Source organism: Capsicum annuum, chromosome 1 (assembly GCF_002878395.1).
Source record: "Capsicum annuum cultivar UCD-10X-F1 chromosome 1, UCD10Xv1.1, whole genome shotgun sequence".
NCBI lineage: Eukaryota > Viridiplantae > Streptophyta > Magnoliopsida > Solanales > Solanaceae > Capsicum > Capsicum annuum.
In genome coordinates, this window is record NC_061111.1 from 140,968,720 (window position 1) to 140,983,375 (window position 14,656).

The following is a 14,656-nucleotide window of genomic DNA, read 5'->3' on the forward strand; positions in this document are numbered from 1 at the left end:
CTCCGGAGAAGTAGCAAGACACCCCTAAGTAATATGACCCTATTAAATTCATATTAAATATTATAATTATTATTGAAGTTAATTACTCTTTTATTAAATTCTAAGGATAAAGTTAAAAAAAATATCTAATTATTTTTTGAATCTTTAAGCATGTCAAATTATTTTGAGATAATTTTTTAACAAATATGAAAAAGTAATATGCGACGGAGAAAATATCCAACATAACAAAAGAGATAATATTTTATTAATTAAATGAATATATAACAAAAAGGGGAAACTTTAAAATAATTAAATGACAATATTAACACCTTTTTCCACCAATACTTTTCCCACATACTAAAGTTAAAGAACCCCACCGTCTTCTACAGTTGCATCATGATAAAAAGCCAATAATAAAACAGAAGGATTATAACTTAGAATTGAAAGACGCAATAATAGAATAAAGCACACCAAAATGTAGAATTAAACTATAATCACGCTTAGCAATGTCCAATATTTTATCAAAAGGGAATCTTGCAATCTGTTCAAGATAATGAAACTATAGATAGCAATCATTCGATTAGTTACTAGAGTGTGGTGGGATGATAAAATTCATCCCACCTCTATTAGAGGCTGAGTTTGAATTTTAAACATAATTTTTTTTTATAAGAAGCGTGTAAGAAAAAATCTCTTAGTAAGAAATATTTTTTTTTTTTTAAATAAAGCTTATACGATATAAATCTAAATTAATCGGATCAAATAAAAGGTGGTTGTATCAAAACATTTCATTCAATTAATTAACAACACTTCGACCCCGAATTTTTGGAATCAGCTATATTATCTGTATTTGTTCCATTCAATTCATGTACATTTCATTGTTCCTACAGCTCGCACTTCCCCTCAGTTACCTTGCTATACAAGTCTAACTAAGCTAAAAAGGCCTCTTGGCATATAATAATGGACATAAAATAAGGATATCAAATAGAAAAGTTACCTTGTTCATTATTAGTCAGTAAAGACAGTAACAACCTCAAACATCTGTCCTTTATTTCAGTAAAACTTTCCCTCCATTAATGGGGCAAACAGCCATATCTTTGTCTGTAGTATATCTTTTCAGAAGAAAAAGTGGGCCCCCTTAAGGCACAGAAGTTGGCAACAATCACGAGCAAAGAATACAGAAAAAGCCACTCTACTACTTATCTGTAAACAGTATATTGCTCCTTTGTTCTTATTCTTCTTCTTCATGAGGCCAAAATGTCACATAATTCAATGGCTTCTGTATCTTCTTCTTCTGCTACTACCCTTCCTCCCGTATTTTCATATGATGATGATAAACTAGACCTTGAGTCAGTACGTGCGGTCATCACTGCTATAAATGAGCACATAACTGCATTACTTGCAGATACAAAATCTTGGAAATGCTTGAAATTGAAATGCAGTTCAAAGCTTGATGTTGGTGATAGAGGGTATCTGGAGTTCTCAGAGCAGTCGATATTGTCGAATCTTTATTGGGGGATAGAGAGTATAGAAGCATCACTTCAAGCAAAATGGAGCCAAGAGAGAACCTCAAGGTTGCAGAATTCAGAGAACATGCTTCAAGTGCCAGCCTCACTTGATGAGCATGGAGAAACAGCAGGAATTCCAAACAGTTATTTGACAGGCTACTCTTACTTTTACCTCTCCATTGTTATAAAGCTCCAAGGGCATGAGTGGCAGGTTGCAACTCATTTTCTTCAAGCTCTTGTGGTTTCTCCTAGGCTTCTTCACACTGAAATTGCTCCGGACCTCTGCAGACGGTTATCTGTCTTATGCTTTGAGCAGGAACCACATTCGAAAGAACTTGCATCAAATTATGAGAATGAGAATGAGAATGATGATGAGGTGTATGCTAGGATGGTAAAGATGGCGAGGAGATACAAAGCTTGGCTCATGTATTATCAAATTATGTCTTCTGGAGAGGGCTCTCTGAGCAATGGTGAGGTCAGCTGCATCACTTCCACTCACCATGAATTACAACAGATTATGTAAGTTTCTGAAACTATGTTACAGATGAGCAGTACCTATGTTGAAGTAGTAAGTTGCTTTGTCTAAGACATAGGAAGGAGACGTGACCACTAGCCCCGTAGCATGAATTTAAACAACACACTACAATTAGCAATTTTAATAATGAACATTTCTCATAAGAACACATCTTGAAGGAGCCTAATATGGAAGGAAATTTCATGTGGAAACTAATAATATTTGGCGAAGACAATAAAAGACCTGTTGGAATGGATTGGATGGTTATGTCCAAATGTACTTGGTCTTTAGCAATTTTATGAGTCCAAGCTTTAAAAGGAAGTGAAAGCTAGAAATGGAGAGGATACCTTACTTTACAACACATTGTTCTAGCTCTACGAATTGTAGAGTAATGCTTTTTGTAATTTTAGTAGGCTCATTCTCATCCAAATGTATTTCTGTTTAACAGGAGTAAGAAGTCCAAAAGCACAAGATCTTTAAATTTATATAAACATGGAAACATGCAGCGCACCTGTCCAAATGTAAGTATAAACTGTTCCTTTGAGCACGATATACAAACCAAGTCTGAGCACGATACCAAAAATTATCCCTCTAACACATTACTGGAGCATCTTTTGTTGTGGTTATGTCATGTTGAATAGGCCATGTGAAGGTTACAAATGAAAATAGAAAAGACTCCCTATAGACCCTGCCATAATGGTCAAAATAAGGGTAATAATATATGCAGGGAACCCAAATTCAAAACTTGCATTGGTATTTTCTCACCTCACTCAAAATTTAGTAAGCGGAAGGTCCTAATTCTCCTGATTATTGTTTCAGTTTGTATGACTTTCAATTTAATGTGAATGCAGTTTGAGAAGGTGCATCCTTTTAATGCCCAAAATGATGCTAAGGATGAGGAAGAAAAGCTGATTATCACAGCCAAGGAGTCCACAGAGCAAAATCAGGTAGCTATTACTGAATTAAACAGCGGCGTAGCAGAAATTCCGAAGAACTCAACCACCAAATGCCTCAAAGATATATTACTTGATTCAGAGTCAGAGACACCAATCTACTTGGATTTCAGTGACAACAGTTCTGCAAGTGAAAATTTTCATGAGGTAATATCTTGATAAAGACAGCCACGAAAAGATAAGTCGAATTGAATAGCACTTTGAAACTAAATAATTGCACTACAATGCTGTCCTTTATATCCTTTTAATCACACAATCTCATCATCTTTTTGATTCAGGAATATGCAAAAGACCTGGAAATCATTTCAGACTGGAGCCTAGAAAATCAGCAAACAGAGGTTTTTTATCGGTGCAGTCCCCACTCATCTGTTCTAAGCTTTAGCCTGATACCTGAATAGGTCTGATAATCAGTAACTCAACTGACTCGATTTTGAATACAGGAATCAGAAATCTTCTTGCTCCTCAATGTTTGTTGAAAGCTTGGTTTGTAAATCGCAAGTTTCTGTACTAAGACCCAATGAAGGAACCAGAGCAGAAATCACTCACTCACTCTCCAGAAGATTCTCCAGTTCATTTAGTCATACTGATATATCAGCAGAAGGAATCAGGGGCCTCAAAACGCACATAGATTTGAGTGGTAACAATGAAGCAGCAACGTTGCAACAGGGCTTAAAGATGATTGATAGTAGATCCGACAGATATCCAGTGTCAATGACATTACGTGATTATCAGCTCTGCAAAACACAGCACCCAAGGATTTCTTCACTACAAAAGAACGGGTGCAAGGAGACCTTAAATGAAATATCAGAATACGCAGAAGAAAATTCTCAAGCAGAACAAGCAGCACTACTTGAGAAAATAATTTCAAAGTTATGTTTCTCAGAAGAGTTTGGGGCTTGTAAAGACTACACAGTTGACCTTACATCAATATATGAGCTACTGAACAACAAAACAGGACTCAAGTATTCTTTGCTAAAAGAAATAATTATTGATCAACTTCTGAGGGCTATATCAACATCCAGAGAAGAACATGTGATACGAGAATCAGTATCAGTCCTAGCAATTATTATTTCACGGAACAAATCACTTGTTGATGACGTGAAGCGGAAAGGGTTACAGTTGAATCATTTGGCAACTGCTCTAAAGAAAAATGTTCATGAAGCGGCTATACTAATTTACTTAATAAACCCATCTCCTGCAGAAATCAGGACATTAGAACTCTTACCATGTCTTGTGGATGTGGTGTGTGCTTCAAACAGCTACAAATGTAGCCTAAGAACACTGCGGATAACACCTCCAGCAGCGTCATTGATGATTATGGAAGCACTAGTGACTGCATTCGACTATGCATCGAGCGATACACAGTTAGCTGTGATCAGCTCACCCAGAGTACTCTCAGGTCTCTTGGATGTCTCGAGAAACAACAACCTGGAAGAGATTATTGCTCTGGCAGCTGTTCTTGTCAGATGTATGCAATTCGATGTTCAATGCAGAAAACACATAAACCATTCTGCTCCACTGGCCCCATTTATCTCTCTTTTGAGAAGCAACCATGGGCGTGCAACATCAATTGCATTGGAGTTTTTTAATGAACTGCTGCAAATTCCAAGGTATGGAGCTATCAACCTATTCACCATTTTCATTATCCTCTGCTGGAGAAAGGAATAACTTTGACATTATTGTTTGATAACGATAAGAACTCTCAAACAACATGAAAACTGGAAGGTAATCATCAGCATGGATTTGGTGATAAAGGCGATGTAATATGCAAGCTCATATTTTGTTCTTAGAAGCAAATCAGTGACACCTTTCCTAAGACTTTAATTCACCATAATTTGTTATCCTGTGAATGAACAAGACCGAAAGAATCCTACCACTCGAATTATTATCTCATCTAAAAGACATATGCGCCCTAATTGAACAAAGTGACCATAAGAAATATCATCTTCTATATACCGCGTACTTCTCAGAAGCAAGTTTTCTATTTACTTTATTTTTAAAACATGATCAAGAAGATTTCAGAACATATTCAATCTCTTTCGCATCAGGTCATCAGCCATTGAGGTACTGCAGAAAATACAGCAAGATGGAAGCAACAACAATATGTGTGCATTATTGCTCCTCATCCAAAAGTCACAACCAGAGTACAAAATTTTGGCAGCAAATTTGTTGTTTCAGTTAGACATGCTGGTAAGCATATTGAAGTGTAGCCTTTTGAGGTAGTGGAGAAAAAAATGTGCCCAAGAATAAAAGAACAAGCAGGTGTATGTAACCAAACACCTGCAATGGAACAGTAAATGTTGAGGTTAGAATTTCCCAAGCATATAGGCGTAGCAAGATATTCATGATATTGGGCACTGAAGTACACAAGGAAAGAAAACTTCTTTTTTTTTTTACATTTTATAGCGTAAGAAAATTACTACGAAACACTACATAGCAGAAAACATGGAAATGTTTATTTTATGTTGTGCTTTCTATAACCATAAAGTCACAATTTGCTTGTAGCTGGTTTCCGTCCCTATGAAACTAAGGTTTTAACAATCCATATATCCTTTACATTTACATACAAACCTAAAGGTGTCGCCATGAACCTTTGATGATAACAAATTTTCAGGAAGAAACATCAAGTAAATTTGTATATTGTGAAGAGGCTATGGAAGCCCTACTCGAGTCAGTGGCATGTGAAGAGAATTCTGCAACACAGGCTTCATCAGCATTGATCCTATCCAACCTTGGTGGAACCTACTCTTGGTCAGGAGAACCCTACACAATACCATGGTTGCTTAAAAAGGCTGGTTTGGCTTCACTGCCACACAAGAACATGATAAAGAACGTTGACTTTTCAGATAAATGTCTACAGGTACTTGTGCTTTCAATATTCAATTTAGCCTGGTGCAGCGTAAGATCATTTAGATATTGATCAAGAGTTAGGGCTGATTTGGCACTTCAGTGTTATCTCAACAGTCCTCAACAATGATTTTTGTGGAATTTACATTATCTTTTCAATTTTTCATCCTTATTCTTTGAGATACTGATCTCCTGCCCTATTAGATATTTACCTCTTATTCTAGAGAGTTGCAGGGGTTCTTGTCTTTCCTTAACTAACTCATAGTAAGTAGTTGTTTTTCCTTTTAAGGTAAAAGGTAAAAAGTAGTCCTCTGTCACCTCTGCCATTTCTACAATATATACTACTTTCTTTTTCCCATTTCTACTATATATACTAGTTTCTCGCAAGCACATGGCCTGCGCAATAACATCATTGATATTCTATATTACCTATTACTCTCCATTTCAATTTGTTTGTATGCACCCAGAGCTACCATTCATTTCCATGCAAAAAATTTTAAGAATCTTTACTTAGTTTTCTTGATGAAGAAGTTTGTACTGTTTTGTATTTGCTTAGAAGAACTAAGGTCTACACCAAATATGGCTACCATGTAATTTTTACACTTCACACCCATGAGTTGCTTCCTTGTTCTAAAGACTCCATGAACTAACAGGACATTGACATAGAGACATGGTGCAGCAAAGTAGCGAGGTGCTTCTTAAAGTTTGGAAGTCCTCTGTTCCATGCTTTAGACAAAGGACTTACGAGCAAATCAAGGAGTACTTCCCGAGATTGTCTTGCCGCTACTGCATGGCTGGGGTCTGAAATCATGAAGGCGCCAGATGATTTGAGATATGCAGCCTGTGAGATCTTACTTAGTAGAATTGAGCAATTTGTTCATCCAGGACTGGAGCTTGAAGAAAGGCTATTAGGATGTCTTTGTATCTATTATTATACTTCCGGAAGAGGTAAATGTCTAAACATGCATTGATTTTAAATTAGAAGACTAGAAAGTAGTTTGAAAGTTGGATCAAACCAAGGAAGCACTCTTAGATGCTCAAAGCTGGTGAAGTATAAGTTGAGCCTTAATAGAGGAAAAAGACTTGAATGAATGGCAAAGAAACAATGATTTTGTTTTCACCAATTTGATAAACCTCCATAGAGAGAATACTTACGGCTGGAATTGAAGAAACTTGTGATATACTGTAGAATGAGTAGAGGGCATCAGATGTAAATGCAATGAAAATTTGAGTAGACAAAAATTGTCTGTCTATCATGAATTTCAACAATAAGCAAAATGACAGTGTGTCTCCAAACTATACTTGTGTAAATCGTACACAAATTTCTCTTTAACTCGTAGTCCCAAAAATCACCAAGTTTAACGTTGTTCAGACACATTTTTTTCTGCTTTGTATGTCACCCGTATAATAAGTTAACTTAGCTTCACTTCAGACATGAGTTTTTTTTCGCTTGGATGTCACCTCTATGCTAAATTGACTTGCTTTCACTTCAAACATTTGCCTGAAATGGAAAACTCTTACAGGAATGACAAAAGTAGTCAACTTTTCAGAAGGAGTTAGAGAGTCACTAAGACGCCTTTCCAACATCAGTTGGATGGCAGAAGAATTACTCAAGGTTGCTGACTATATCCAGCCAAACAAGTGGGTAAGTGGACATCAGATTTCTTTCTTACATATTGTGGCTGTATGTGATATTAACATCACCGTAATGCAATCATTTATACCAGTCATCTCTACCTGATCATCAAATCTAATGCAAGTGCTTGTATAAAACTTGCATCATAAACAAGTAAAATATCTAGTTCTTATCTTCAATATTAACCTCGTATCAATTAGCTAAATCCTTGGAAGAACTGTAATTAGTTTGGCAACCATATCAGTTAACAAGTTAAACTAAATTCCATATTGTCAAAGAGAATACTAGGATCTTTTCCTGCATAGGAACCTGAATTTGGCCTTCAACACTACAATGTAGAACAAGGATTACAGAAAACTTCAAAAAGCAGAGAGGTTTTAACAAGTAAAGATCCATTTAAAGATTAATGTGTACAATCACCCACCTTCCTCAATCTCAAACTAGTTGGGGTTGGCTATAATCATCGGATTCGTATAACAGGAGAAATATTTCCCATTTTAAACCATTTCTCGCTTATTCGGGCCCATATCATATCAATATCAAACATTTGTCTTTTTAAGACAAATTAGGGGTTTTGTAAATCTAAAGGACCTATAAACTTGACATGTTCTCGATGTTGCACGCAAGTTTCTAAGTAAACCAAAAAGGACTCTGGCAAAACACCAGCGTAAGACACAACGATGAAAGATGTCAAGAAATCAAAAAAAATATATGATAAACAGGAAGATGCAGGTCTGAAACAAAAGACACAAAGGAAACTAGTCTCTTAATATAATGTGGTGGACTTCCAAGTGGCACTTGAGTGAAGAATTCCAAATGAAACAAATATTTCTGGGATAGATCACTGAGTCAAAACCAGAAATGGGGGTGTGGTCAACACGATGCATGCATGAGATTCCTTCCTTCCCAATTAATGTGACCCTGTCTGACTGGGCATAAAGTTTAAGAAAGAAAGATATACTCTTAAAGCTTGTAATCTAAAACAAGTCTTAGACATTCGTGCGGTTGTAAAATGAAAATTTTAAAGTTATTTGTTTCTATATAGAAATATGACATTTTTCTAGGACAATCTGAAAAAGAAAATACACTTGCCCCTGCTACTTCTCCGGAGGTAGTGGTATGGACTGCGTACATCTTACCCTCCCCAGACTCCACTGGGAATACACTGGGTTTGTTGTTGTTGTTGTAATCTGAAAAAGAAAATGTGTTACATGAATTGGAATAGAGGGGGTGTAAATCATGATACAATTATTCATTTCTAACTCAGTTTTTCTTTGCAATGGTAAGAGCAGAGAATATCTTGTGTTCACACAAAGATCCTCGAAATGAGTAGTAATCATAGTGGAGCAGTAACATCACTCACCTACTATAATGGAGAGCTTTACAGTGGACATTCTGATGGTTCAATCAAGGTTAGCCACTTATATGTGCTTCATATTTCTTGCCTTCAAGTTTATGGTTCACATTAACAAAGAGAATAATGACCTTTTGATAAGTTGTATTCTGTGATGATGAGTTGTGCCTAGATATATGTATGTAAGGTGCTCATTGTGTTAGATTTCTACGGTAACATGTCTGATGGTTTTACATCATAGGCATGGGACATCAAAGGACAAGAAGCAACACTTGTTCGTGATGTGAGAGAGCATAGAAGGGCTGTGACATGCTTTTCAATTTCTGAATCAGGGAATTGCCTGTTGAGTGGTTCTGCTGACAAAACAATAAAGGTAACCAGTAGCCAATCAATTTTTATGTTAACTGTGACCAAAGGGCATGCTAAAAATGCAGTTCTTTGAAGATTTTTTCTTTTTCTGCAGATCTGGCGAATGCTTGAAAGAAAGCTTGAATGTATAGAGACTATACTGACGAAAGACCCGATTCAAATTATAAACACACATGGAGAACTTATTTTTGCAGTTACCCAGAGCCACAAAATGAAGGTAGATATAAATGATAATTACATTCAGACGAAAGAACCTACCAATAGGAAAGCGAACTATTAGTCAAGTTTTGGAACGATTTTTTAAGATGGTATATTACATTACCAAGACTTTCTTTTGTATAGGTGTTTGATGGATCACGGAAAGCCTGTAAACATTTAAAGAATAAATCCATAAGGTGTGGAACATTGACAAATGGAAAGCTGTATGTAGGCTGTGCAGATTCAAGCATACAGGTCAGGGTCAGATCCTGTTTCCGGCTAATATAAAACAACTGATTCAGCAAATGAGTTACAAATGTATAATTACTCATATAGGAGTTAGCTATAGCAAACAATAGACAGCAAGAGATCAAAGCACCATCAAAGAGTTGGAGTATGAAAAACAAGGCTGTGAACTCATTAGCTGTATATAAGGACTGGTTATACAGTGCAAGTTCAACCATTGACTCTTCACATATAAAGGTAACAAATTCAACTTGCTGATGTAGAATAAGTACCTTTCATTAATACCCACACTGACACTGATGCAGGACTGGAGAAAAAACAAGAAACCCCAAATATCAATGTCGCCAGAAAAGGGAGCCAATGTGTTGGCAATGGAAGTAGTGGAGGACTTCATATATTTAATTTGCAGTGTGTCAATGAGTAACATCCAGGTACTGGCATATCTTACATAGAAACTGAGATTTAAGTTTGATAATTCTATAAAGTCACATTCCAAAGGGAAAAAATGGAACAAACTCAATGAAAACCACCTCGGGACAGTATATTATCCAGTAATGAGTACTAAATATATGCTCATTACTCAACTCGCTTACAAAAATTTACCATGTTATCTACTTCATCTCTAACCAACTGGCAGTATACTAACCCATGAATACATGGAGCGACCAGATTTGGCTGAGAGGAACACAACACAAAGTTGGAAGATTATCAGCAGGCAGCAAGATAACAAGTCTTCTGACAGCAAATGACATAATTATATGTGGTACGGAAACAGGAATGATTAAGGTTTGTCTATTCAACTTCTACAAAAAAATTAAAGAATTATTAAAAGGCAAATGAAACTTTTAACAGTCCATATTGCGAACAAATGTGTTTATCATGTAATACACACTAGTGACAATAACAGAAGCACATGTTGCTAGTATTGAGCACCTTCCTTTTTGGAGTATCAAAACTTCCACTACCCTATTTGGTATCCTCCATTCAGAATTATTTCTAAAAAAAGGGCGCAATCTATATTTGCTTTGTTCAACATATCGGTACTAATTCCTTGCTTTGACTTCTCAACTTAAAAATGGCAGGGTTGGATCCCACTGTAGTGATATACTACAGATACAAAAAATGTCTAGCACAAATGATAATTTCAAGTAAGCCGTTTTCACCCTGTACAGAAGGAGGAAGCAGTCTGATTCCATATGATGTAAATAGAACAAGCATACAGATGAGTGCAGTGTAATTATTTTTGATACCCTTGAGTGCAGTGTAATTATATGATTTCACTTCAAATAATCCTACATGCCTGACAAAACCTCAGATGATTGCTAAGCCTTTTTTGTTCTCTTCTTTTCTACTTAAAAGGGATGTTAGCGAGACTAAACCTTTTCAAAGGTCCTAAATTTTACAAAGCTCATACACATACGTATATACATACAAACAGAAAAAGTTGAATGCACAAACAACAAATGTCATTTGCTCTTGAGTAAAGCTTCTATTTTACATCCTAAGCACAACATTGAATTTTTTCCAAGGCCACCATTCCAGCCTCAAAAGAAAGAGAAAAGTAAAAGCAAGACTTATCAATCAGCGCCCCTTAAAGTTATCTTGAAAATTTACTTACACACCTTGACTCACCTTCGTATCTTTTGAACACTTAAACTATTCAACAATCATTTCTATTAGACACCAAACACTGGCATGGAAAAAAAATGTGTTTCACGTGCTTGAGGCGCATGAACCATTTAAATAGTTTTGTTCAAATTTTACACCTAAATTAATTTTTAAAAAATAATTTTTAAAAGAAAAGGTCGAACACCGTCCTCCAAATCAAACCCCCATCATCTTCTCTGCCCAAACCCCACACTCTCGCTTCCTCTTTCTCCCTTCCGATACAATTCTTTTTCTATGTATCTTTTTTCTTCTTTAATCTCCCTGCGTTTGTATCGAAAAAAAAAATATAAGTTTTTAAAAGATTTGTGTTGAAGTTTTATTTTTTCCGGTAAGAGTGATATGCAATAATTTTTCCCTGAAAATTTATTGTTGTATTTACTAATCATGGTAAATGATTACTAGTCGAGAAGAAGCTAGGAGTTTGTGATGCTATCAAAAATAAAAGAAAAAATGAGGGGTAACATGGTTGTGGAGTGATGGTGTGCTGCCGGAGCTGGTGGAAAAGGGTGTGGGTTCGATGGAGAAGAATCGGAACCATTCTATGTCACCAAATTAAAAAAAATATCAAATTATCTCATATATTTAAAAAAGTACTTAACTCACAAAAATTATGAGTTATCTACAAATATTTTTTAACGAAAGGCAGTTGACGATATTAAATTTTTTAAAAAGTGCATAACTAATAATTTTTATAAGTTATTCATTCTTATTTTAACATAACTCATAAAAATTGTGAGTTATGCATACTTATTTTAACATAACTCACAATTTTTATGAGTTATGTATTTTATTATAACATAACTCACAATTTTTGTGAGTTATGTGTAAAAGAAAAAAGTCTTTTTCTTTTCCAATCTTCACTTTAGCGATTAAGATTCAAAATTTTAAAGAACCCTACCCAATTTCAATTGGCCCCCTTTTTTGTCCATTGAATTAATTTTGTATAGTTAAGATTATGTATTTTTTCACTTGAATATTCGATATTCGTATTAGGCGTTATTTAATTTTTCGAGCATGTTCTTATCTTGAGTCGGAAGTAATTTAGAAACAATCTATCTACCTCATATTTAAAATAGAGATAAGGTATGAGTACATTCTATTCTGTTAAAACCCGACCTTATGAAATTATACTGAATATATTGTTGGCCTGATTAAATTTGAATTTGTTTCATAAAGTCTTATAACTGGAATTAAAGCTCACTAACAAAGACAATCTTATATTCAATATAATTCAAACTCGAGACAACTGATTTAAAGCTAAATTTCTTATTTTCTTTTTGGTAAAAGTTAGAAAAGTTTGGACATGAATTAATTAATTTATTTATGTCCCAAACAATAACTATAACTTCACATCAATCCAAACATAAGCAAATTTAATATTTGGATGTTATATATAGATTCAAGTTCAGGATCCTACTATAACTAACTTACCATATTGGGTTCACAATATTTACAAATGGGATAAAATTTACATACATTCTATACTTCCTCGAGCTCACTCGTGTAACTACACTTGATATATATGTTATTGTTGTTGTTAGGTTCAAAATCCACTCTCTTTATCTTAATTTATATAAAATAGTTCAAAGTACGAGAGTCAAAACATTTAATTTTGACTATGAATTTGGGTACACAATGATTTATCATATGTTTTAAAATAAAATTCACATACTTGAAAACTATACGAAGCACAATCGATGGACGCGGGAGGGGGAGAGGGGGAGGGGGGAGGGGAATCAGTTGAAATTGGGTAGGGTTCTTTGAAATTTTGAATCTCAATCGCTAAAGTGAAGATTGAGAAAGAGAAAGACTTTATTCTTTAACTCATAACTCACAAAAATTGTGAGTTATGTAAGACATAACTCACAATTTTTGTGAGTTATGTTATAATAAAATGCATAACTCACAAAAATTGTGAGTTATGTTAAAATAAGAATGCATAACTCACAATTTTTGTGAGTTATGTTAAGATGAGAATGCATAACTCACAATTTTTGTGAGTTATGTTAAGATAAGAATGAATAATTCACAAAAATTGTAAGTTATGCACTTTTCAAAAAATTTAATGTCGTCAGCTGCCTTCCGTTAAAAATATTTATGCATAACTCATATTTTTTGTGAGTTAAGCATAGTTTGGTACTTTTTTAAATATATGGCATAGTTTGATGCTTTTTTTAGTTTGGTGGCATAGAATGGTTCCGGATTCGATGAAGAAGAAGTGGGTTGGGTGGGGGGAGGGGGACGGTTGGATTAATTTTTTTTAAAAATTATTTTCTTGCCTTTTTTATTATTTAAATAAAGTTACTTTTTAAAAAGAGATTGCTGAATTCAATTGCCACTTGGCATTACTTCCTTGGTTTATCTGGCGTGTGAGTTACACTCACTTTAAGTTTTCAACAATTTTTCAATTGGTATAAGTGTGAGTTGAAGTTTCTAAGTGAATTTTGGGCATAACTTTAAGGGACCGCAGACGACTTAAGCTTAAAAGTAAATACTCATATTCCCTTTTTATGACTTTGTGTTTTCTTGTTTTTCGTTCGACAATTTTTATTCGTTTTTCATTTTCATCTTCACTCAGCTTCCTTGTATCTTATTACTACATTTGAGAAATCTTATACTTCTTTTTTCATTGGATTTATTCAAACATATTTTGTGAAACGACCAATAAAAATTAAATAGAACCTACCAATTGAAGAAATAGATGCAGGACCCCAAACATTAGAATATATAAATTTTAACGGTGAAGAAATAAATTGATGGCTTTAGATGTATCCAACATAAGTCAAGGGACTAGATCCTTTGAGTAAGTATAGTTATGGATAGTGAAGTGCAGAAAACAAGAACAACAAACAACAAAGTACAGACGATATTTACGTGAAAATCTCCTTACTCGAGGGAGTAAAACCACGACCTACATCATCGTATTTTCACCAACAACTTCACTAAAATAAGACCAATGTTGAATTACAAACTCCAGTATCCTAAGGTTAACCTCTTAATCCCAACCCCTTGTAATAGCTAAGCACGAGCCATATTACAATACCTCTATTGTAGCCTACACGTCAATTAATTCTAGATTACTCATTTGACCAACTAACTTTAGCACACACTTTTATTACGCAACTCTAGCCTACAACTCAAATCCTATATAATAATAGAAAATATAAAACACCCACACACAGAGGCGAACCCAGGATTTGAAGTCTGTGGGTGCACCGCTGTTGTCAAAGGCACGCATAAGCCTCGAAGCAAGACTAAAAATGTATTGAGCGCTCGCCTCGCTTAATGTGCAACTTAGGTTCTAATTTTTAATACATACTTCCCCTTGTCAATGAGGCTTTATGAAGAGACAGACTATTTCACTTTATCAAAAAAAATTATTTTTTT

General features: G+C 34.8%; 1 protein-coding gene across 1 annotated transcript; it reads left to right on the top strand.

Annotated features, from left to right (window-relative positions):
- Positions 1–579: 579 nt before the first annotated feature.
- On the top strand, positions 580–10,915 carry LOC107880020 (putative E3 ubiquitin-protein ligase LIN). The gene is made up of 17 exons (XM_016726947.2): positions 580–2,003; positions 2,447–2,519; positions 2,850–3,098; positions 3,230–3,300; positions 3,392–4,561; positions 5,000–5,141; positions 5,566–5,811; positions 6,452–6,746; positions 7,322–7,443; positions 8,727–8,846; positions 9,030–9,161; positions 9,252–9,374; positions 9,500–9,610; positions 9,692–9,838; positions 9,907–10,032; positions 10,271–10,387; positions 10,684–10,915. The coding sequence occupies exons 1-17, from the start codon at positions 1,234–1,236 to the stop codon at positions 10,699–10,701; spliced, it is 4,032 nt and encodes a 1,343-aa protein (XP_016582433.2). The 5' UTR covers positions 580–1,233; the 3' UTR covers positions 10,702–10,915.
- The last annotated feature ends 3,741 nt before the right edge of the window (positions 10,916–14,656 follow it).